The sequence below is a fragment of the Geotrypetes seraphini genome, chromosome 1 (assembly GCF_902459505.1).
Source record: "Geotrypetes seraphini chromosome 1, aGeoSer1.1, whole genome shotgun sequence".
Taxonomy (NCBI): Eukaryota; Metazoa; Chordata; class Amphibia; order Gymnophiona; family Dermophiidae; genus Geotrypetes; species Geotrypetes seraphini.
The window spans coordinates 126602670-126627815 of record NC_047084.1 but is presented as its reverse complement, the minus strand read 5'-3'; the positions used below and the strand labels follow the sequence as shown (position 1 = coordinate 126627815).

The 25146-nt window shown below is 43.2% G+C and overlaps 1 protein-coding gene across 3 annotated transcripts in view; it reads right to left on the bottom strand.

Annotated features, from left to right (window-relative positions):
• Positions 1–25146, bottom strand: part of USP53 (ubiquitin specific peptidase 53) — a 262672-nt gene that overhangs the window by 83425 nt on the left and 154101 nt on the right. For all 3 annotated transcript variants that reach the window (XM_033938073.1, XM_033938084.1, XM_033938093.1), the window contains one exon: positions 5706–6444. In XM_033938073.1, coding sequence (XP_033793964.1) covers positions 5706–6444 — 739 coding nt within the window. The remainder of the gene's footprint in view (positions 1–5705; positions 6445–25146) is intronic.

The following is a 25146-nucleotide window of genomic DNA, read 5'->3' as shown; positions in this document are numbered from 1 at the left end:
ACCCAGGACCGAGCCCTGCGGCACTCCACTTATCACGTCCGATGCTTCAGATGGGGTACCGTTCACCACTACCCTTTGATGTCTGCCGCTCAGCCAATCCCCAACCCATGTAGTTAGAGTGTCTCCTAATCCTATCGATTTTAGCTTGTTCAGTAATCTTCGATGAGGGACGCTATCAAATGCTTTACTGAAGTCCAAATACACTACGTCCAGTGACTCTCCAGCATCCAGTTGTCTAGTAACCCAGTCAAAAAAGCTAATCAGATTAGATTGGCAGGATCTACCCCGGGTGAACCCGTGTTGGTGTGGATCACGTAGTTTTTCTTCGTCTAGGATTGTGTCAATTTTCTGCTTGATCAGTGTTTCCATGAGTTTACACACTATAGACGTGAGACTCACTGGTCTGTAGTTTGCTGTCTCTGTCCTGCAGCCCTTTTTGTGGAGTGGGATTACGTTGGCGGTTTTCCAGTCCAAGGGGACCCTTCCTGTGCTTAGGGAAAGATTGAAAAGAACAGATAATGGTTCTGCCAGGACTTCCCTTAACTCCCTTAGCATTCTGGGATGTAGGTTATCTGGTCCCATGGCTTTTTTTACTTTGAGTCTTGATAGTTCGTCGTAGACGCTACTGGGCGTAAATTCAAAATCTTGAAACGGGTCTTTCTGGTTATCTCCCGTCTGCAGCTGTGGACCAACTCCCGGCGCTTCTCGGGTGAATACTGAACAGAAGTATTGGTTTAGTAGTTCTGCCTTCTCAGAATCTGATTCCGCAAAGTTACCGTCCGATTGCTTCAGGCGTACTATCCCATCTTTGTTTCTTTTCCTGTCACTAATATAGCTGAAGAAAGATTTATCCCCTTTCTTAATTTTCCGTGCTAACTCTTCCTCCATTTGGAGTTTGGACTCTCTGACTGCCGTTTTGACAGCTTTAGATCTGTCTAGATAGTACTCTTTTGCCCCCTCTCTGCCTAGATGTTTGTAGGTGATAAATGCGTCTTTTTTCTGTTTAACTAGGTCTGAAATTTCTTTACTGAACCATTGGGGTTTTTTGTTTCTCCTGCGTTTACTTACTGTCCCAACCCGACCATGTGCCTCAGGCCCTGCCCCCAGGAGGGACCTAAGGCTCCCGGGCCTATTCTGATTGGCCCAGGCGCCTTAGGCCCCACCAGTAGGCGGAGCTTTGGGACGGATGGGCCAATCCGGCCTCATTCCGTCGATGGCTGCCTGCCGGACAGGCGGGTTTGGCTCCCGTCTGTCCGGCCAACTACAGAAAGGTACGGGGAAGGGGGATGGGGTGTCGTGGGGGTCGGCCAGGGGGGTCGCGGGTCGGCTGGGAGGGCGGTCGGAGGTTCTTGGGGGGGGGCGGTCGTTGGGGGGGGGGGGGTTTGCGTCGAGGGCAGGAGGGCCTGGGAGCCCTCCTGCCCGTAATGTAGTGCAGGGTGGGGTTAGGGGGTCGCCGTGGCCAGGAGGACTTGGGCTCCCTCCTGGCCCGATATTGTCGGGGAGTTGGGGAATCGGCGGGGCAAGAGGGCTTGGGCTCCCTTTTGCCCCGATCGTGTCGGGGAGTCGGGGGGCAAGAGGGCTTGAGCTCCCTCTTGCCCCGATCGTGTCGGGGAGTCGGGGGGGGGGCAAGGGGGCTTGAGCTCCCTCTTGCCCCGATCGTGTCGGGGAGTCGGGGGGGCAAGAGGGCTTGAGCTCCCTCTTGCCCCGATCGTGTCGGGGGTGCCAGGGACCACACGGAGTCACCCACCGTACCACCCGATTCGGGTAAGCGCAGGTATCGGTGGGTGGCTTATTTGCGGGGGGGTGCCTTATTTTACATTTTTTTCTAAAAAGGGGGGGCTGTCTTATTTGATGGCCCTGCCTTATCGGGGAAACACGGTAGAAAAAAAAAAAAAAATGAACAGTTAAGTCCCAGTTTTTGCCGCTGAGACTCTGCCCTCTCTCACTGTAAAATTAGACTCTACTTAGTCTGTCTTTAAATTTAAAAAATGTGTGTTGTTTTAAAAAACAATTATGTTTTTAGATGTATCTAAATAAAAATAATAACCAAAAATTTATCTTTTTTTATGTCATCTTAGCATATTTTATGCTGCAGAACGAATTATTTTTTTTTACATGTATTCTTATGGGAAAACGCGTTTCACATAACGAACGTTTCACATAACAAACTTGCTCCTGGAACCAATTAAGTTCGTTGTGTGAGGCACCACTGTAATGCATTTGGGGATTAATAATCGGAAGGAGCCATATATGCTGGGAGGGGAGAGGCTGATATGCATGGAGGGGGAGAGAGGGACATTGGGGTGATAGTGTCCGAAGGACAGAGTTGGGGACCACTGCCTTAGAGGAAAGGAGGGCCAAGGGAAATATGATTCAGATGTTCAAATACTTGAAAGGTATTAACATAGAACAAAATCTTTTCCAGAGAAAGGAAAATATTAATACCAGAGGACATAATTTGAAGTTGAGGGGTGGGAGACTCAAGAGCAATATAAGGAAATTCTTCTTTACGGAGAGAGTGGTGGATGCCTGGAATGTGCTCCCAAGAGAGGTAGTGGAGAGGAAAACGGTGACTGAGTTCAAAAAAGCGTGGGATGAAGACAGATGATCTAGAATCAGAAAATAGTAAATATTGAAAAACTAAGGCCAGTACTGGACAGACTTGCACGGTCTGTGTCTGTATATGGCCGTTTGGGGGAGGTTGGGCTGGGGAGGGCCTCAATGACTGGGAGGGTGTAGATAGACTGGAGTGAGCTTTGACGGAGACTTCAGTAGTTAGAACCTAGAAACAATACCGGGCAGAGCTTTGGATTCTTGCACAGATTGAATCAGGTTGGGCAGACTAGATGGACCATTCGGGTCTTTATCTGCTGTCATCTACTATGTTACTATGTATCACAGGCTGAACTTGCTGTTTTCTAGTCTGAGAGAATGTGAATAGTTTGCTGATATTCTGTAAGGTGTTCTGAAGGAATATACTTTTCTAAGACAGGTAATTTCTGTACCAGTTGATTTAGATAGGATATGTAGAAATTGTAATGAAGGATTCTGCTCGCTAGCATAGAATTTTGATTAAGGCAGCATCCAAATTTGTCCATAGTAAGGACTTCACGCTCTGGTGGTGTTGAGGCATCAACTCATGTACTGGAAGATTTTTTAAGGGTTGACTCTACAAGTAATGATTGATGTTGAAGTTGTGGTTTATCAAACCCTGGAGAAAAAATGATTCTGTAAATGGAATCTAGTTTTCTTGGAGCTACCGTGATCATTAAAGGCGTTTCACAATTAATGTTGTGTAATGATAACTTGAGAGGCTCATCAAAGTCCAAGGCTTCAAGGAACTCTGCTCTTGGTTCAGTGTCAGCTTCCAATTTTACAGGTAGGACTTTGCCAGTCTAATATATCTGGTGAAGAAAAATCCTTCTGGAGGAGACCTTCTGGGAGGCGGTGGTTACTGCTCTGAAGGTATGCCATAAGATTCAGGTAGGCTCACACACTGAATCAGATCGCAAATCTGAATCATAAGTCCGGGAGAAGCTGTGTGTCGAGAACAATGTCTACGAGAAGTTTCCCGACGTCTCTGGTACTGATTTGATGAAGAGGACTGCTAAGTATCCCTTTTACGCTTAGAAGCATTAGATTGATGCGAGGAAGAACTATTGTATCTTGGCGAACACCTTGTTGAAGAGTGGCAATGCTTCGAAGTGGATCGATGCTTTGAGGAAGAACATTGATGAGATGAGGTAGAATGCCGATGCGAAGATCAATGCCTTGAGGTAGAACGTCGTCGAAATAGGGACCCTGAGACGATGCTTCTGAAAAGATCCATAAGTAGCAGCTCAATGCTCTGATGGATAGCTGACATCGGTACCTTGAGGCCTCTTAATGCTATGCTTAGGCTGGGCTGGTACTGAAAGAGTCAATGTTAGCACCGGCATGCAGTGCGATTGAAACAAATTATTGAGCTTCCTCTGGAAGAACTCATTGAGTTTCTCCCTGAAAGTATGCACCCGTACCGATGGCTCTACAGCTGGTACCGTCGGTGCAGCAGGTTGTCTCGGAGTGGGTGACCTCGGTGAGGATGCACACCATGAAGGGGATACAACCTGCAAAGCTGGAGAACAATGGCGTTGCTGTTTGGTCTGCATCAAGGGACTTAATGTTGTTGAGACCTGAGACGGTTGCTGGGAAGTAGATGGCTTCTTAGCTGACTTTCCCAATGCTGGAAGGTCTTGAGAAATCAATGCAGAAGTTTTCGATGTTGACGGCTCCAAAGATTTGCCTGTGTCCATGGCTGAGCCAAACAGCTTTTCCTGTTGAATGCGGTGGGCCTTGATGGAACGCTTTTGTAAGGTGAAACACCAAGAGTCGACTCGGTGTTCAGGGCCTGAACACTGTAAACACCAACTATGAGGGTCGGTGATGGAAATAGACCGCTGACATCTACAGCACTTCTTAAAACCCGAAAGTTTCAACAAGAACAGGAAAATTTCATCGGCAGGATTAAACTCAATTTTGAAACTGGGAAAAACACAAAGGCCAAAGCCCGAGCTTGAAAGAAAAAAGAAAATTAGTTTTTCTTTAACTAGAGAAGAAAAAAATACTGAAGCGAAAAAGAAATTAGAAAAAGAAAAAACACACTGAAGCAGGAAGGCAACGCAGACTGAACAGAATCCAGTCAAGAAAGTACTTCTTTGCTCCGTGGAAAACGAAGAACTGAGGTACCACGAGCCGGCGTCAGGCGGGAAGGCACTAGCGCAGGCACGGTGCTTCCAGTTGCGAAGTTTCTCAAAACTTAATGTAACAGTACCCTTTTTATACTGTCCATATCGGGCTCCGTGAATGAACATGCGAGAATATGCTGCCTGCTTGTCCTAGGATAAAGACCATATAACTTATGTTTCTACATATAGCACTGCTAGTGAGCCAGTATTTAAACACTAATGTGAGAAACATTTATTCAGTATAACTTAATTAACCCATATCCATGTGTTCTTAAGAACAGTTTTTTGCTATCAAACTCTGAAATAGTTTGGCATTGGTCAATACTGGTTAACTTTTTTAAATTTGTTTTTATAACTTGTATTGATGTCTTAACTGCTTTAGACATCTGTGAGAATGGTGGGGTCCATAACAAATTTTCTAAGTCAGGCAGTACATCAAAATACAAATAAACAAAACTTCTGTTCCTTGTGCCTAAACTTTGTTTGAAGTCTGAACTCTATTTTGATTGGAATATCCTGAAACATGCTTTCAAAGCCCACACACAAAGACAATGAATCTACAAAGGCTGGCAACTTCTTTTGGATCCTGTGCTTTAAGTCCAGGGTTTCAAGATCTAAGTCCTAAATAACTGCAAATAATATTTCAAGTCAGCTGCTCTTCAGTTTCATTCCTGACCCTCTTATTATTTGTTAGACACACATTTTTCTTGAGTGAAGAGGGGGAAATCAGGGTGCGTTCAGAAAAATTAGGCTGCAGAAGATTATACATGTCTGAGAAAAGCAAGTTTGCACAACTCTGGTCACATTAATTGCATTTTCTTAAATCTGGCACATTGTGTTTCTATCCCAGGGACTGCCAACAAAAATAAAAAGTAAAGCTAACTATCCACCTCTCTTCAAAACATTTGAATGTTTTGGCAGTACAGTTGTTTTTAATACTTAACTTGCCCCCAGAGAAACCCCAAAGCAGTTCTACTGTACCTGCAAGCCCTGGGCTCTCTGATGCCTCGACCAGTTACTGGACTGCTTCCTTCAATGAGAAGAGAGTTAAGATTAGAGGATCCATTGCTGATATGGTCACTGCTCTCATATCCCGACTCTGTCCTTTGCATCTGCCAGTTATCAGGATGAGCTTTAACCTCTGATAAGCCCTTGAACTTCTCTCTCTCTGCAAGCCCCTTCCCTTCAGATTCTAAGGAGCTCCGACTCCCAGTTTCCTGTCTGCTCTCATCTTCATATATAGTATTTAGGCCTTTCTGCTTCAGGCTCTGATTGGACCAATTGGTAAAGCTCTGTTCCTTGCCATAGTGAGCTTTGTCACTTGGGTTTGGTTTATGTCTGGGGCTAAGTTGCTTCTTTTCGTTCTCGCTGAACACACTATCCACATTGAGGGCTTCCCGCATAGGTTTCCAAGGCTTGCTCCGGCTCCTATTGCCCTTCTCCTTTGAGTCCTGGCTGCTGTCTGTATCATAGCCAGCAGAGAGGTCAGCCTTTACCTTCTCCTCAGTGGTTTGAACTGGAATTTTGTTGGGCACATATCTGGTCTGATGAGCAATTCGTTCATGTTTGTAAGGTCCTTTCCCCTCACTAGAGTATAAACGCTGACATGAGTATTGTCTGAATCCATTGTCTGCAGGTGGTGACCGGGACACGAACTGGTGCAAATGCCCAACAGGAGGCGACTCAGTCTTAAACCGTTGCAGCTGTTCTCCAACAACCTCTTAAAGAGAGAGAAAAAAAGAAGTTTGAAATCTTCTGGCTTTCTTACCTCTCAGCTCTTTTTTTTTTTACTATTTAAATTTTTATAGAAAATTTTTTACAATTGAATATCAAAAGTATACAACCATAAGAACACATAATAACTGGCGGCGAAACAATGCTGCTGTACAGAAAATGCTGAATCAACATTAACAAAGCTGTTACCCCCATGAACACCCAAATCACCATCCCCCCTCTGCTAAGAAGCACTATAGGATCAAAGTTTCTTCAGCCCCATAAATGTCCAGTTGCTGCGCAAGAACAGACCAGGTATGTAATGATTGCTGATAATACTCTCTACGTTTAGCCACATATAATTCCATCTTCCCCATCAAATATAACTTCGCCCTCCATTCATTCACACCAGGGACTGTTTCCAATAGGCAGCTAAGAGACATTTAAGAGCCGCCAGCCCCATTCTCAATAAGAGGGTTTGCCAACTGGTATCACAGATAGCGGAAAACCCCTATAAGCAACACTGAGGTGTATTCGGTACAGGACCCCCCAGCAATTGGGATAAAGAGCGTACCATTGCAGTCCAACAAGGTGCCAATACAGGGCAGGTCCACCATATATGATAAAAAGATCCCACAGCATTATGACATCGCCAACAACTGTCTGACGTCTGAGGATACATCTTATGAAGTTGTTCTGGAGTATAATACCAGCAACTTAACACTTTATATGTATTTTCTTGTATTAATGCGCAAACTGATGCTCTACCCACCTCAGTACAAATAGTTCCCCACTCTTTATCAGTAAAATGGTAATGCAAGTCCTTCTCCCAGTGGTGTCGGAAAGCCAAATGAGGTACAACTCTCCCCCTTATGTATTTATATAATAATAATAACTTTATTTTTCTATACTGCCATAGTCAAACTGACTTCTAGGCGGTTCACTTAGAAAGAAGGCTGGACAATCAGTGAATTACAAAATGCAAGAAGAAGGAAGTTACATCATGAATTGGAGAAGCATGGGGAAAGAATACATGAGAGAAGAAAGATGTTACATAATACAATGGGGTTATAAGGGGAACAAAAAAAAAATAAAAATAATACCTGAGAGAGGTGATCTGATTAAGCAAGGAATTTGCCAAATAGAATGGTTTTAATTGATTTTCAGAATGTGTTGTAGGTCTGTCTGGCTTTATTTATGTGGTTTCCCAGCCAGGATCGCTGTCTGTTTGCTTGGAACATGAAGGTTCTGTCTATGAAGGATTTGTATTTGCAGCCTGTGATCTTTGGGTATGCAAAGATATTTTTGTTTCTGGTTGTATGTGTGGGGTTGTGTAGAGTGAAGTGTGTTTGCAGGTAGGAAGGTACTAGGCCCCAGACTTGTTTGAAGCAGATACAAGCAAATTTGAACAGTATTCGCGCCTCCACAGGTAGCCAGTATAATTTCTTGTAATAGGGGTTAATGTGATCTTTTTTTCTCAGTCTGAAGATCAAGCGAACTGCAGTGTTTTGCACTAATCTTAATTTTTGTGCTGTTTTTTTGGGATACCCAGGTAGGCGATGTTGCAGTAATCTAGGGTAGATAGGATCAGCGACTGCGCCAGTAATCTAAATGATGTTGTGTCAAAGTACTTTTTAATAGTCCTTAGCTTCCACAGCATGTAAAAGCATTTCTTCACCAGTAGGTTTGTGTGGTCAGTCATGGTTAAGTGAGTATCTAGAGTGATGCCCTGTATTTTTATGGTTTTGGCGATTGGATATTCATGGCCGTTTATTTTTAACGATGTTTTTGTTATTTTGTTGTTGGGGCTTGCCAAAAAGATTTTTGTTTTCTCTGTGTTTAGTTTTAGTTTGAAGCTGGTGGTCCATTTTTCAATTTCTATCATTGTGTGTGAGAGGTTATCTATAGTTTCATTTGTGATGTCATTTAAGGGGATTAGGATGGATATATCGTTTGCGTATATATAGTGTTTTAAGTTTAATTTTTGTAGTAGGTGACCTAAGGATGTGAGGTATATGTTGAATAATGTGGGTGATAGAGGGGAGCCTTGGGGCACACTTGATGGGTTTTTCCATGGGTTGGAGTAATTTCCGTTCCTGGTTACTCGGTAGGTCTGTTTGTTAGGAATTCTTGGAACCATTTCATTACCTTTCCTGAGATTCCTATTGCGTCAAGGCATAGTAGCATGATTTCGTGGTCTACTAGGTCGAACGCACTGCTGAGGTCAAGTTGCAGAATCAATGCACTTTTGCCTTTGCTGAAAAGATCATAGAGGTGGTTTAGTATGGAAGCTATGACTGTTTCTATGCTGTATCCTTTCCTGAAGCCTGATTCACTGAGGGTGTTAAATTTGTCTAGGTAGTCTGTTAGTTGTAGGTTGACCAATCCTTCCTGTAGCTTTGTGAAAAGGGGAATGCTTGCTATGGGTCTGTAATTGGTTGTTAGTGCTGTTGAGGTTTTTTGGTCTTTGGATATCGGAGTAATTAGTATGTGTCCCATATCCTTGTTTAATGTTCCGTTTGTAAGGGAAGTTGTTAACCACGTGAATAGTTCCATTTTGAAGTTAGGGGGGCAACAGTCATGATTTAGGGGAGCATTCATCGAGAAGGCAGTTAGATTTGGAGTAGTAGTTGAATAAACTTAGGAACTGGTGCCAGTTTGGGAATTCGAAGTGATCCCAATTCATGTCTGCTCTGGGAACCTGATCATGGGGACTCAATAGACCCATTTAGCGATTTCAAATTCACGCCCATCAGTGTCTACGAGGAGCTGTCAAAGCTCAAGGTTTACAAGGCAATGGGATCGGACAACCTGCACCCCAGGGTGCTCAGGGAGTTAAGTGATGTCTTGGCAGAGCCGCTGTCAGCGCTCTTCAACCTCTCCCTTAGTTCAGGTAGGGTCCCGTTGGACTGGAAGAAGGCTAATGTCATTCCACTCCACAAGAAAGGCTCCAAGACAGAAGCGGCAAACTACAGACCAGTGAGTCTCACATCAATAGTGAGCAAACTAATGGAAACTCTTATCAAACACCAATTAGATACGATCCTGAATGAAGAGAACCTACGGGATCCCCGTCAACATGGATTTACTAAGGGGAGATCCTGCCAATTCAACCTGATCAGCTTCTTTGACTGGGTGACCGGGAAGTTAGATGTTGGAGAGTCCCTGGACATCGTATACCTGGACTTTAGCAAGGCATTCGATAGCGTACCTTATCGCAGGTTGCTAAGCAAGATGAGTTCCATAGGATTGGGCGACACATTGACGAAGTGGGTTGGGAACTGGCTTGGAGGTAGGGTTCAAAGGGTGATGGTGAACGGCACCCCCTCTGCAATGGCGGAGGTGATCAGCGGGGTGCCCCAGGGCTCTGTCTTGGGCCCGATACTATTCAATATCTTTATAAGGGACTTGGCAGAAGGGCTCCGAGGTAAGATAACATTATTTGCCGATGACGCCAAACTAAGCAATGTAGTGGGCAAAAATACAATAGAAAAAAATTCAATGCCCGACAATATGATGCATGATCTACTCTTACTAGAAATCTGGTCTAAGACATGGCAGCTCAGCTTCAATGCCAAAAAATGCAAAGTTATGCACCTGGGTACCCAAAATCCATGCAGGACTTATACCCTTAATGGTGAGATCCTAGCAAGAACGGTAGCAGAACGGGACTTAGGGGTGATCGTCAGTGAGGATATGAAGGCTGCCAATCAAGTGGAGCAAGCTTCTTCCAAGGCAAGACAAATCATAGGTTGCATACGCAGGGGTTTCGTCAGCCGTAAGCCTGAAGTCATTATGCCTCTGTATAGATCCATGGTGAGACCCCACCTGGAATACTGTGTGCAATTCTGGAGGCCGCATTACCGTAAGGATGTGCTGAGGCTGGAGTCGGTCCAGAGAATGGCCACCCGGATGGTCTCAGGACTGAAGGATTTCCCGTACGAAGAACGGTTAGATAAATTACACCTATACTCGCTCGAGGAGCGCAGAGAGAGGGGAGACATGATCGAGACGTTCAAGTATCTCACAGGCCGCATCGATGCAGAGGAGGATATCTTCTTTTTCAAGGGTCCCACGGCAACAAGAGGACATCCGTGGAAAATCAGAGGCGGGAAACTGCATGGTGACACCAGAAAATTCTTTTTCACCGAAAGGGTGGTTGATCGCTGGAATGGTCTTCCACTTCAGGTGATTGAGGCCAGCAGCGTGCCTGATTTTAAGGCCAAATGGGATAGACACGTGGAATCTATTCGCAAAGTAAAGGCAGGGGAGGGTCATTAGGGTGAGCAGACTGGATGGGCCGTGACCCTTATCTGCCGTCAATTTCTATGTTTCTATGTTTCTAAGGTATTGAAGTGTATTGGTTGTGGGTGTGGGTAGAGTAGTTCTTAGGTCAGTGATTTTATTTTTTTTAAAGTTAGCTAGGGTTTGAGCGGATGGAGTGTTCTCATTGTCCTTTTTCAGGATTCGTGTTGTGTCTGTTAATGTTTTTACTAGTTTGAATAATTCTTTACTGTTTATTTTTGTTGAACCAATTTTTTGTGCGTAGTGCTTTGTGCGTTTTTCTTTGATCAGATTTTTGTATATTTTCATTTTTTGTTTCCAGTTTGTCTTGTCTATTTCTTTGTTTGTTTTTTGCCAGATTCTTTCCAAATTTCTTAGTTCCTGTTTGTTGCTTAGTAGCTCTGAGTCGAACCATTCGTTTGGTGGTCTATCTTTCTTTTTGTATGTTTGGTATGGGGCTATTTGGTCTAAGAGGTCTTTACTGAACTTTTCCCATCTTGTTGGGATTTCGTGTATTTCGTTGGTTGTGGGACGTAGCTCATAGTGAGCCCAGAATTCTGTTGGGTTTATGGTACCACGAATGGTTATTGTTTTTGTGTTTTTACTTTTGTATTTCGGTTAAGAGCTCTTTTTTTGCCAGTGTAGGTTGAAATTGCCAATATAGTGGTCTGACCAGATGCATTTTTTCCAGGTCCTTGTGTAATATTGTATTCTTGGATCAAGGGTTTCTTTTTGAGAGAAAGTAATTATGTCTAGTTTGTGTCCTTTTTCATGGGTTATCTCTGTGTCTGGAATTGGAAAATCGAGTGACATTAGGAAGTTGGCAATTTCGGTTACTTCTGGCTTTCCCTTTTGTTCTAGGTGTATGTTTATGTCCCCCAGAAGTAGACTGTATGATCCTTTTAGTGTATTTACGGTTCAAAATTCGAAGAATTCATCTCTGGCGTTTGACCATTTTTTGGGTGGGATATAAAATAGAGTAGTAGTCAGTGATTCTTCTAATTTAGCGTTGGTGATTTTGCAAGTTAGTATTTCTAGGTTTTCTGATATTTTAGAGTCTGTCTTAGAGTAGTTAAAGGGTTCTTTCAGTATAATTGCTAGGCCGCCTCCTTTTTTCCAGCTTCTTGATAGTGGGAGTATTTTGTATCCCTGTAGTAGAATTTCTTTCATGATAATGTCTATGTCAGAGACCATCCATGTTTCTGTTAGGAATAGGAAATCTGGCTTTGTTTGCAATATCCAGTCGTTTAATATGTGTGCTTTGTTTCTCACGGAGCGGATATTTAGATAGTATCCCGTGATGTTTTCATAGTTGGATGGGGTGAGAGTTTCAGAATATATTAACTTTTTTAGGTTTCTGTTTTTGGTCTGGTTCCTGTATGGTTTGCAGTTGGTGTTTATCACTGGGATTTGAAGTGGGCCTTGCTCTGGATAGATTTTTGGTAGTTGGTGGGAGTTTGTTGATTTGGATAGTTTGGCTGGTCTGTGCCAGGAGGGATAGTTGTGAATAGGTTGATGAGATTTGTCTTCAATGGCCCAGCATCTAGAGCAGATTAGGTACATTATCCCTAATAGTAGTTGGTGTTTGTTAAAAATTGCCATGTTGTGTGGGGTGTAGTGGGATGTAAGTTGTATCAGGTAGTAGTGGGCAGAACAGGCTATACATGCGGTAGAAGTCTATGCATGCGGTAACAGTACTGGGCAGTACCGGCTATACATGCGGTAGCAGTCTAAACATGCGGTGGCAGGCTGTACATGCAGTAAAAAGGCTATACGTGCAGTCTATACAAGCTATGCATACAGTCTATAGAAGTTGTACAGGCTATACTGTCTAAACAGGCAAAACATGCGGAGCAGGCTATACATGCAATAACAGGTTGTACATGTAGTCTATACAAGCAGTCTATACCTGCGGTAGTAAGCTGTACATGTAGGCTATAATTATAGATTATACTGGATGGTTATTCCTTTGATGGTAAATAAGGATTACTTATCTTGTGGTCTGGGTTTCAGATGTTTCATGTCATTCCCTTGAGTCAATTAGTTTGGTTTCGCCAACCTGGGGGGCTGGGCTGGCTGGCACGCCCAGCTGGAAGGGGGGGCAATTTCAGTGGAGGCTCCATGGAGGAGCTGGCCCCGATCACAAATCACTGCCGATTGCAGCCTGTGGGAGCTCGAAGAGCTCGGTGGAGGAGCCTGAACAGGCTCTGTGGAGGGGCTGGATCAGAGTTGCTGAACGCTGCCGACTGCAGGTTCAGTTGTGTGCATGCCGTTTAAATCAAGACTCCCCGCTGGCTCCGGGGGGGGGGGGGGGGGCGGTGGCGGAGCGGTGCTCGCACGCCTCGGTGGAGCTGGCTCCCGACATGCTCCTCAGCCCACTGCTCATTTAAATCAATCAAGAATCCTGCAGAGTATATAATGGAAATGGTCCTGGGAACTCTCTGCAAAGTCTCCCATAGTTGTTCTAAGTGTTCAGTCACCAGTGGAGATGTTTTATCCCACTCCTGAACCCACAGATAATGCTTCAATTGAAGAAATGTCAAATAATCCCCCGTTCACATCCCTGGAAGGCGTAGCATAGCATCAAACGAAAATACAGCCCCAGTACGCAAAAGTCCCGAAACCTAGTAATCCCAAAGCATGCTCATCTCTCCAACACTGGATTGGTTTTATCCACCAAGAAACGGGGTTCATGCCGTAAAGAAGCCAAGGTAGATAGGGCCACCCCAATATTAAACTCCCTCTTAAGGCTATCCCACAATTTGATCAAATGCAAAATATACGGATTGTCCGTCTCCTGCTCCCGCTGACGAACTGTCTGCGAAGACCACAACACTGTGGATAAGCAATGGCGAGATACAAAGGATTGTTCCAACCACACACCCTACTTATGAGGGCTCAAGTCCCATTCCAATAGCATCCGTAACTGTGCTGCCTGATAATACCAGCGAAGATTGGGGACCCCCTGCCCCCCCCTCCGTGTCGTCTCAGCCCACATCACCTGCTGGGAGATTCGATGTGCTCTATTTGCCCAGATAAACTTCCTAAACTCCGCCTGTAAGATCTTAAACAGTCAAGGTGTTAAAGGGATGGGAAGAGTCTGAAACAAAAATAGTAGCTGAGGTAACACATTCATCTGGAGGACGGCCCAGGAAAGCCAGAGCCCATGCCATCTGTGGAGACCCGTCCGAATCTTCCTGATAACCGCCCCATAGTTAGCCTCATATAGCCGCTCCACATCCATGGGCAAATAGATACCCTTGGAAGCCCATTTAAATGGATACTGGTGCTGAAGATCGACAATCTGAGACTCCCCCAAGGTAAGATTCATCATCTCAGTCTTGTCTAAATTCATCTTAAACCCGGACACAATCCCATAATCCTCCAAGGTACATAACAAGGGATTGACAGTTCGGTCTGTGTCCACAATATACTAAAGGATGTCATCGGTAAATAAAGCTATACGATGTTCAATACCGTCTACCACAATCCCCTGCAACCGAGGGTGGTTCCTGATCAGGACTGCCAACGGTTCTATGGACAGAGCAAAAAGTAGTGGGGAAAGCAGACAGCCCTGTCGAGTACCATGTGCAATAGAGAAAAACTCCGTATATGTCTGATTAATCCAAAGACATGCTCGAGGCTCACTATAGAGCACTATGACCCATTCGTTGAAAGAACCCCTCAATCCCACCTTATCCAGAACTACCCACAAAAATTTCCAAGAAACACTGTCAAAAGCTTTCTCGGCATCTACTGCCATCAGAACCGCCGATTCCCTTCCCCTCCTCGCATGCCACATCAAATGCAAGGGGAGAGTGTGGTGCAGTGGTTAAAGCTACAGCCTCAGCACCCTGAGGTTGTGGGTTCAAACCCACGCTGCTCCTTGTGACCCTGGGCAAGTTGCTTAATCCCCCCATTGCCCCAAGTACATTAGCTAGATTTTATTTATTTAGATTTTTATCCTGTCCTCCCAGTAGCTCAGAACGGTCTACAAGCAAACATTCACAATGGAGTGTAATTGGACATACAAGATTATACAGTAGATTTAAGTGTTTGGACATACACGACTGTACAGCAGTTTAAATACAGGGACTATACAGCAAATTAAGAGCAGTAGTTTAAATATAAGTAGATTAGTTTAAATACAAGTTATCTGAGTACAGGCTGAGAGAGGATTGTCTAGGAATTAGGGGGAAGATTAGAAAGGAGAGGAAGAGTAGAGGTGGGGCTTAAGGGGAGGGGTGATGACTGAGGGCAACCTTTAGTTGAAGAGGAGGGTCTTTACCATTTTCCAGAATGTCATTAAAGAGTTCTGTAGTCTGAGTTGAGGGGGGGAGTTGGTTCCAGAGATGGGGAATGAAGTGGCTTTAAGAGCGTTTGCGGGCAGTTTCTGAGAGGAGGGACCTTCCGGGGGGAATGCATAGGCGTGTCTCCAATTCTGAGCGGGTGGGGATGTAGATGGGTAGCTTGGATTTTATGTAGGAGGGGGTGGTTGCATAAATTCTTTTATGCGCTATTGCCAGGGCCTTGAATGCACAGCGCTGGCTAATTGGGAGTGTAGCGAGATTTTATGGCATACTAATCAGTTACATAAACAAGATACGTGTCTGTTAGTTTTGTCTAGGGAAAACCATAAACTCTGACAGGTCCAAATTTCTTTGTCTATTTATACGACACAAGACCCAGGCTAATGAGAAATACTTTTAATATGAAAATAGAAAAATATAATTCACAAGCCAGCAGCAATATCTAAATATTGTTCACAAAATATCTGATTACATAAATGAAACTCAGTACATAATTATCACAATACACTTGTTAGATAACTAAGTAAAACTAATTCTTACACACACTAAACAATTCCTTATAATAATAATAATCCCCGATTAGCAGCAAATGATTACAGTTATCACCAAGGTAGCTTTCCAAACTTTATCCTATATCGCAATCGGATGCACTTATCTAACCCCAGCTGATAAGATAATAAGTTCCTTATTCTCACCATCTGATTAGGCCTCCGCCGAAAATTAGGTGAAATGGAAATCGTTTCTTTTCAGCTTAGTAGACGTAGAAAATCCTTTGGTTACAGGCACACGTGTTCGTCAGCCACTGGTAAGGCTATAATTTATTAGCAGCCAAGTTTCCTTGAAGTGATGGAATTCAGAGCTGTTTAAGGTCCAATTCACTCTCTCTCAGGCAGAGAGTCACACGAGGTAACTGTTCAGGTCTTTATTATTAAGAAATAGATGCTTGGAGAATACCTGTGGTAAGATGTGAGTTCCCTCGCATCCCGACACAGACTAATTATAATTAGCAACTTTTCACTTGGACCTTGTCAGATGACTTCCTTTGACCAATACAGGAACAGATCTTAGATGAATAGCCTTTCTGTGTAAAGTCTCATACAGGCTAGGAGACACAGGCGCCGTTAGACAGATAAGAACAGGATAGGAGTATAACTCCCACAAGAATCACACAATCTAATTATGAAGACATAGATGGATGTCCTTGACTAGAATACCATTCTGGTACATACCCAGAATGCATCAGGCAGAAACAGCAAAGATGTGTTCTTCTTTCTCTTCTTGCAAAGTTCATGCTGGAAAGATTTCTTGCAAACAATGGTTCAGGCTTGATGATGTCAGAGAGGCCTAACCTTCAGGTGCAAATAAGAAAACACCCCTACAGAAGCCAGTGTTCAGCGCGGAGTGCTGGGGAGATGGGATCATGGTAGTTGAGGCTGTGTAGGAGGCGGATAGCTGCATTTTGGACCCGTTGGAGACGCTTGAGATTTTTTTAGGTTAGTCCATTAAATAGGGAGTTGCAGTAATCCATTCTGGAGAGCCCACTGGGACAGACAGGGAAAAATGCTTGAGTACATGAATAAATTCATGTAAACCGTTCCAAGCTCCCTTGGGAAAATGGTATAGAAAATTTAATAAATAAAATACGCTGTATATTATCGCCCACCTGCCTCCGTTGTATAAAGCCAGATTGATCCATATGTATCAACTGGGGAAGAAACTTACTCAAGCGTATAGCTAAGACTTTCGCAATAATTTTAACATCCACATTCAATAGGGATATAAGTCTATAGGAACCACAATTCAAGGGGTCCCTCCATGGTTTTAAAACTGTCGCAATACCCGCCTCCCCATAGTTCTTGACAGAGTGCCCCCCCTCCTGAATCCCATTCATGATCCGCACTAACAAGGGAGCCACCTGAGCACTAAATTTCTTATAGAAATGGCCCGTGTATCCATCCAGCCCCGGGGATTTGCTTGGCTTCGTATCGCGAATGACCCCCAAATTCTCTCCCAACGTGATCGGTCCATTAAGCTGCACCCAGTCATCAGTAGAAAATTCCGGTAAGCAAACCGTATCTAAAAAGTTATGTATCCCCTCAGCCCTTTCATCCCCTTCAGCACTATACAATCGCTTGTAGAATTCCAAAAAGGATTCGCCTATCTTTATCCGTGACCTGCACTAGTCCACCACTGTCCCGAATAGCCGTAATTGATGCCCTTGCCTGTTTTATTTTAATGTAACGAGCCAATTGCGCACTACATTTCTTGCTATGCTCATACAAATAGGAGTGAAAGCGCTCCCTCTTATGATTATACTATTCTAGTTGAAGCTGCGACAAGTCCCCCCCACACCTGGCGCAAGCAGGTCTGGTGAGCACTTATGCATCATTTCCAAGGAGAGAAGGCATTCATGGAGACACAACTGAGCCCGAGCTCGCCGATGTTTAAATTGAGCTCCCCACTTAATAAAGACCTCCCTCAAAACAGATTTTAAGGCATCCCACAGAATCCCATCATACACCTCCCCCGTATCATTAAACTCCAAATAAGTCGCTATGCTTTGAAGGATCTCAGCTTCCACCTCAGGAGCATTAAGCAACGAATCATTAAGTCTCCAATATCGGGTACCACCCCCTGATACCACCCCAGTACATTCCACAGACACTGGAGCATGATCTGACACCTGAATGTTCTGTTCGTCTGTATTTACAAACGAAGACACAACCAACATACCGGAACCTGAGCAAATCTTCAATGGAAATCAAGCAGAAAAATTAACATCCATGGACGTGAGCCTTGATGATGTACACAGGCAGATAGAAAAACTTAAAATTGACGTCCAGACGGTCCAGACGGAATCCATCCAAGGGTTTTGAAAGAATTAAAGGAGGAAATAGCTGAACTACTGCAGCAAATTTGCAACCTATCCTTGAAAACAGGCATGATCCCGGAGGATTGGAAGATAGCCAACGTCACGTCCATCTTTAAAAAGGGATCAAGAGGTGACCCGGGAAACTACAGACCGGTGAGTCTGACCTCGGTTCCGGGGAAAATGGCGGAAGCACTGATAAAAGAAAACATCGATGAACATTTTGAAAGAAACAAACTTCTGAAAACAAGCCAACATGGTTTCTGCAGGGGAAGATCGTGCCTAACTAACTTATTGCACTTCTTCGAAGGAATTAACAAAAGGATGGACAGGGGAGACCCCATAGACATCATATACCTTGATTTCCAAAAAGCCTTTGACAAGGTGCCTCACGAACGTCTACTCCGGAAACTGAAGAATCATGGGGTGGATGGAGACGTACATAGATGGATCAGAAACTGGTTGGCAGGTAGGAAACAGAGGGTAGGAGTGAAGGGCCACTACTCGGACTGGATGAGGGTCACGAGTGGTGTTCCGCAGGGCTCGGTGCTCGGGCCGCTGCTATTTAATATATTCATAAATGATCTAAAAACAGGGACGAAGTGTGAGATAATAAAATTTGCGGACGATACAAAAATATTTAGTGGAGCTGGAACTAAAGAGGAATGCGAAGAATCGCCGTACCTTAAGAAGGATATGGCGTTACTCGAGAGGGTTCAGAGGAGAGCGACACGTCTGATAAAAGGGATGGAAAACCTTTCATACGCTGAGAGATTGGAGAAACTGGGTCTCTTTTCTCTGGAGAAGAGGAGACTTAGAGGGGATATGATAGAGACTTATAAGATCATGAAGGGCATAGAGAGAGTAGAGAGGGACAGATTCTTCAAACTTTCTAAAAATAAAAGAACAAGAGGGCACTCGAAAAAGTTGAAAGGGGACAGATTCAAAACGAATGCTAGGAAGTTCTTCTTTACCCAACGAGTGGTGGACAACTGGAATGCGCTTCCAGAGGGCGTAATAGGGCAGAGTACAGTACTGGGGTTTAAGAAAGGATTGGACAATTTCCTGCTGGAAAAGGGGATAGAAGGGTATAAATAGAGGATTACTGCACAGGTCCTGGACCTGTTGGGCCGCCGCGTGAGCGGACTTCTGGGCATGATGAACCTCAGGTCTGACCCAGGAGAGGCTTTGCTTATGTTCAATCTCTGCCTCCTGTATCTGTCCCCATTTATTCCTATGAACCCAAAGCCCATCAATCCTGGAGTATGTGCTTTGAGCATGTGAATGAGTGTAATTACATTGAGTCCCATGCAAAAGGCGCCAACAGTCCACCAATCCCAAAGCATGCATAAACCCCCGGAAAGCCCTAGTATGTCTTTTATTAGAACTACCCCCTCCCTTAGAATGATCCAAGCGCCCATCTGGAAGCACATTTAAGTCCCCCCCCCCCCGGAATACCACTCCCTAAAGGAACGAGATCAGTTCATTCTTTAAAGTGTGATAAAACTCTGCCTGATCAGCATTAGGGCCCTAGATGTTCACTATCGTCACTTTCTCTCAGCACCCCAAAGCCCAGCTTAGATACAAAGGAGTTGATATTCAAAAGTGTTGAACCCTGCTGAGCTAGCCACCCATTGTTATTCAGTGGCATTTAACAGTGAAAGTGGCCAGTTGAGAGGAGGTCCCAGAAGTTATGCTGGCAGTAGCGATATTTAGAGCCAGCGCCCACATAGCTAACTGAGCAAATAAGACCACAGAGAGTAGTCACAACTTTGTCCCATTAGCCATGCAGATATGGTACCTGGTATCAGCCATACCTGCATAATTTCTGGGTATTGCAGCTAACCCAGATATTCAACACTAGTTCCAGATAGAGTCCAGCATTGAATATCTGGGTCTAGCTATGCTGGCGATGGTCAGCATTTTTTTAAAAAAATGCTTGCCAATGCCAGCTGAATATGGACTCCCAAACTGATTAGAATATATTTACAACTGTCTGAGATAAATGAAAAAAGAAGCTGGATAGTGTCAGAGACAAACTGGGCATGCACAAGAGGCGGCAGGTGAAGCAACAGTGCAAAAACTAAATTGAACCAATGTACTTAGTCTAAATAATCCAAAGATAAACAAAAAAATAGACTAGTAGAACTTAAGGTTTAAGATACCAAAAGTATTTGTGTACTCTCAGATACCCGTCTCTTAGATCAATGAAGTTTTCACTAAGGTTGTATATACGGGTTCAGATATCAATCATTGAGTACCAAAATTGCAAATAATATTGTGAAGTGCTATAAAGTGCTGTAAAGTGCTAAATGAACTCAAAATAAGTATGAAAATAAATCTATTGCACTTATCTTAATGCACCCAATACACCCTACGGGACCCGTTTCACCCGAATTGGGCTTCTTCAGGGGTCAAATTTCTGAAAATAAATACATAAATGAAAAAAGGATATTAGATATTTCTTAAACCTTTAAGAATAAAACTTTTGAGAATAAAACATGTGAGCGTGCCTACAATAATAAAATCTTAAAATATATAAGAATGAACTTACTTGTGCTGTCTCGAGTTAACAAGACAAAAAATGGCGCTTTAGCATCAGAGACGCCGACGCATGCGCTGTTATAAGCTATCTAATTACTCTATGCGCATGCGTAAAAGATACCATGTGAATAAAATTTTGTTTGAAAATATGCGTATCAGTGATGATCTTAGTTAGGAAATTCAATAAAATACTCTCCAATCTATATTGTTGTTAAGACCCTTAGGCGACATGGTTTGTAGTCTATAAATCCACCTAATTTCTCTTTGAGCAAGTCGTTTTCTTCTATCTCCCCCTCTGATGTTACTTTCCTCTTTGTCAATACAAAAATATTTGAGATCCTCAAATTTGTGTTTTGCAATGAAGCAATGTTCTACGAGAGGAGCTGTCATCCTATTGTGTTTTATGTTGGATTTGTGTTCAATGATGCGTGTTTTAAAGCATCTGGTCGTCATACCCACATATATCTTTTTGCACGGGCATAGAATGATATATATCACAAAATCGGATGAGCAGGTCAAAAATTTTTTAATTAGATATGTTTTTCCGTCTGACGGGTTGGTGAAAGAATTTTGTGTGATAGTCAAAGCACAAATGCTGCAACGGCCACATTTATGGAAACCGTTAGGTAAAAGATTTCTAAGAGAAACCTCTACATTGGTGTCCCTGGTAGACGAAAATAATTCCTTGAGATTGCGTTCTCTAGAAAACGCCATTCTTAACTCAGTGTTTTCAAAAATTTTGTTTGATTGAAGACCTACACACTTTTTTCGATTGGTTAAATAGTTGCGATGACCATTTAAAATTCACAATAAAGATTTCTACTCAGTCAATAGAGTTTTTGGACTTAAAGATAATACAAACTCCTAATAACTTTGAATTTGATTTATATTCCAAACCTACAGATAGAAATACGTTTTTAAATTTCAACAGCTGTCATCCATATAGTCTCAAGAAGAACTTACCGTTTTCACAACTCCTACGTATTAAAAGAAATTGCACAAAACAGACTGATTATAAGGTACATTCTAAAAAATTTCTTAGTAAATTAAAAGACAGGGGTTACCCTAAGAACATATTACATCAATCAAAGAAGAGAGCCAAATTTGTCCACAGAGAGTGGTTAATGGAAGAAAAACAAAACAGAAGCAATGACCCTGAAGAAGAGATCATGACTTGTGTGCTCAAATATTCTAATGATGGTAGCACTTTAGCTCAGATCTTGAAAAACAATTGGAAAATAGTTCAATCAAACAAAATTTTTGAAAACACTGAGTTAAGAATGGCGTTTTCTAGAGAACGCAATCTCAAGGAATTATTTTCGTCTACCAGGGACACCAATGTAGAGGTTTCTCTTAGAAATCTTTTACCTAACGGTTTCCATAAATGTGGCCGTTGCAGCATTTGTGCTTTGACTATCACACAAAATTCTTTCACCAACCCGTCAGACGGAAAAACATATCTAATTAAAAAATTTTTGACCTGCTCATCCGATTTTGTGATATATATCATTCTATGCCCGTGCAAAAAGATATATGTGGGTATGACGACCAGATGCTTTAAAACACGCATCATTGAACACAAATCCAACATAAAACACAATAGGATGACAGCTCCTCTCGTAGAACATTGCTTCATTGCAAAACACAAATTTGAGGATCTCAAATATTTTTGTATTGACAAAGAGGAAAGTAACATCAGAGGGGGAGATAGAAGAAAACGACTTGCTCAAAGAGAAATTAGGTGGATTTATAGACTACAAACCATGTCGCCTAAGGGTCTTAACAACAATATAGATTGGAGAGTATTTTATTGAATTTCCTAACTAAGATCATCACTGATACGCATATTTTCAAACAAAATTTTATTCACATGGTATCTTTTACGCATGCGCATAGAGTAATTAGATAGCTTATAACAGCGCATGCGTCGGCGTCTCTGATGCTAAAGCGCCATTTTTTGTCTTGTTAACTCGAGACAGCACAAGTAAGTTCATTCTTATAGATTTTATTATTGTAGGCACGCTCACATGTTTTATTCTCAAAAGTTTTATTCTTAAAGGTTTAAGAAATATCTAATATCCTTTTTTCATTTATGTATTTATTTTCAGAAATTTGACCCCTGAAGAAGCCCAATTCGGGTGAAACGGGTCCCGTAGGGTGTATTGGGTGCATTAAGATAAGTGCAATAGATTTATTTTCATACTTATTTTGAGTTCATTTAGCACTTTACAGCACTTTATAGCACTTCACAATATTATTTGCAATTTTGGTACTCAATGATTGATATCTGAACCCGTATATACAACCTTAGTGAAAACTTCATTGATCTAAGAGACGGGTATCTGAGAGTACACAAATACTTTTGGTATCTTAAACCTTAAGTTCTACTAGGTGAAGCAACAGTGCCAGAAGCTGTGCACACAGAACTAGGAAGAATTTACTCCTACCAGTTAATTTCTTTTCTTTGAATCTTGCTAGACCAATCCAGATCAATGGGTTGCATTCCATGACCAGCAGGAGGTAGAGAAGTTTACAAGTGACTTATGTTCTTATGACTTGATTGGTATAAGGGCTGGTGCAGTTTGAAGCTCTCCCCTGTGCCACCGCCAAAGCAGATCAAATGAAAATCAAACAAACTTGCAAACTTATACACTCTATGGGGAACTTCTGCAAGAGAGTGAAATGAAAAAGCTGGCAAACTACAGGCACCCCCTTCCCTCCTCCTGAGCTGTAGTCTTGATCTGGCAGGATTCAAGGAAAGGAAATTAACAGGTATGAATTCAATCTTCTTTTCCTGCTAAATCAGTGAATAAGATGGACTAAAGTAATAAGTTACAACATGCATGCACATGTGTGTGGTTAGGGGTTGGGGGGGGTACAAAGCCCCTGAATTATTGTACTGCCAAAGGATACTATGCCCTAGGGCAGGGATGTCAAACTCAAATCACATAAGGGGCCGAAATCTAAAACACAGGCTAAGTTATGGACAAGATTTTTTTATTAAGATACTTACCCCTTCCTTTGCTGAGGCACAGCGTGGGCCTGAGCGCCGGTAGCAGCTCAGATGCTCACAGGACTTCTGTGAGTGTCGGATCAATCGCCACCGCCAAAACCCACGCTGCGCACCAGCAAAGGAGGGGGTTAGTCTTAGTAGAAGTATAGGGATACAACCTCTCCAAGCCCACACTAACTACAAAATAAATAAAAGACTTTTCCTCTCTTTTAAGTCCTAGTCCATGCTTGCTGTCTAACACCATCTCTGGCAGGATACACATTTCAAATCTGACTTATTGTAATCACAAAATAGAAAATAAAATTATTTTTTCTACATTTTGCTTTTAGTCCCAGTTTCTCTTTCTGATTTTGTCTATCTTCTAATTCTCTTTCCAGTGTCTGCTGTCCATTTCTTTCTCCTCTTCTCTCTTGCTCCAGTCCCTGTCTCTAACATATTGATTTTCCCCTTTCAACTATTCTCCTTTTTTCTTTTCTGCCTGTCCACTCAAATCTTGCCCTCTTTCTCATCCTTCTTTTAAAATTTTCAGCTACCTATCAATTTTCCATCTTCTCTTATTCTGTAGCTCTCCCATTTCCCATCTCACTCCTTTCCCAGTCTATTTCCTTCTATATCTCTTCCTCTCTCCTCTTGGTCCAACATTTTGCTCCCTCTCTTTTCTGTTCTTCTTCCCTCCCACCTTGATGCTGAACAATGACAGGCCTAACATTTCTCCCTCCCTTCCATCTCCAGATCCAACTTCTCTCCCTTTCTCTTCCCAACTGCTCCCCATCCCAACTCTCCCCTTGTCTGCCTGTCTCCCTCCTTCCCCCCAGGTCCACCATTTCTCCTTTTCTTTTCCCAACGGTTCTCCCTTCAAGTATCTTTTTCTCTCTTTCTTCACACTACCCCAGGTCCAACCTCTTTCCCTTCATCTCGCTCTCCTCACAGCCCAGCTTGCCTTTCCCTCCAGCGCCGGTCCCTCTCTCCTTACAGCCCAGCTTGCCTTTTCCCTCCAGTACTGGTCCCTCTCTTCTCACAGCCCAGCTTGCCTTTCCCTCCAGTGTCGGTCCCTCTCTCCTCACAGCCCGGCGTGTCTTTCCCTCTTATGCCAGTCCAATGTCGCTGCCAAGCTAAGGAATCTGCCGGCCTCAGCGATTCAGGAGTGTTGTACGTGACTTCTCCTCCTCCTTCTGCTGCTGCGGTCTGTCTCCAATGATGCGCAACTTCCCGTTTCTGCCCGGGTGGACGGAAGACAGCAGGCTGAGCCATGGACAACACTGCCAAATTGCTGCCAAAGCCAGCAGACTTTGCGGCATGATGGCAACGTCGGATTGGCGCAGGAAAACACGCTGGGCTATGAGAAGGGGAAGTTCAGGAGCATTGTTGCGGGCCACATAAGAAGGCCAGGCGGGCCGGATTTGACCCATGGGCTTTGTGTTTGACATATGAGCCCTAGAGCCTAGGCTATATCAATCTTAGAATGTTTTTCCAAGGAATGAAGCAGCAATAATATTGACACACCACAATTAACTGTTTGGGATAATGCTTGAGCCTTAACCCAAGAAGTTGCTTGCATATTAAGAAAAAACAACCCAAAACCCTTAAGTTGCATTTCACTTAAGTTTAGAAGCTGATTCAGTGTCCATTTTATTTCACCATACTATGGAGGATACTGAACATAAGAATAGCCTTATTGTTTCAGACCAA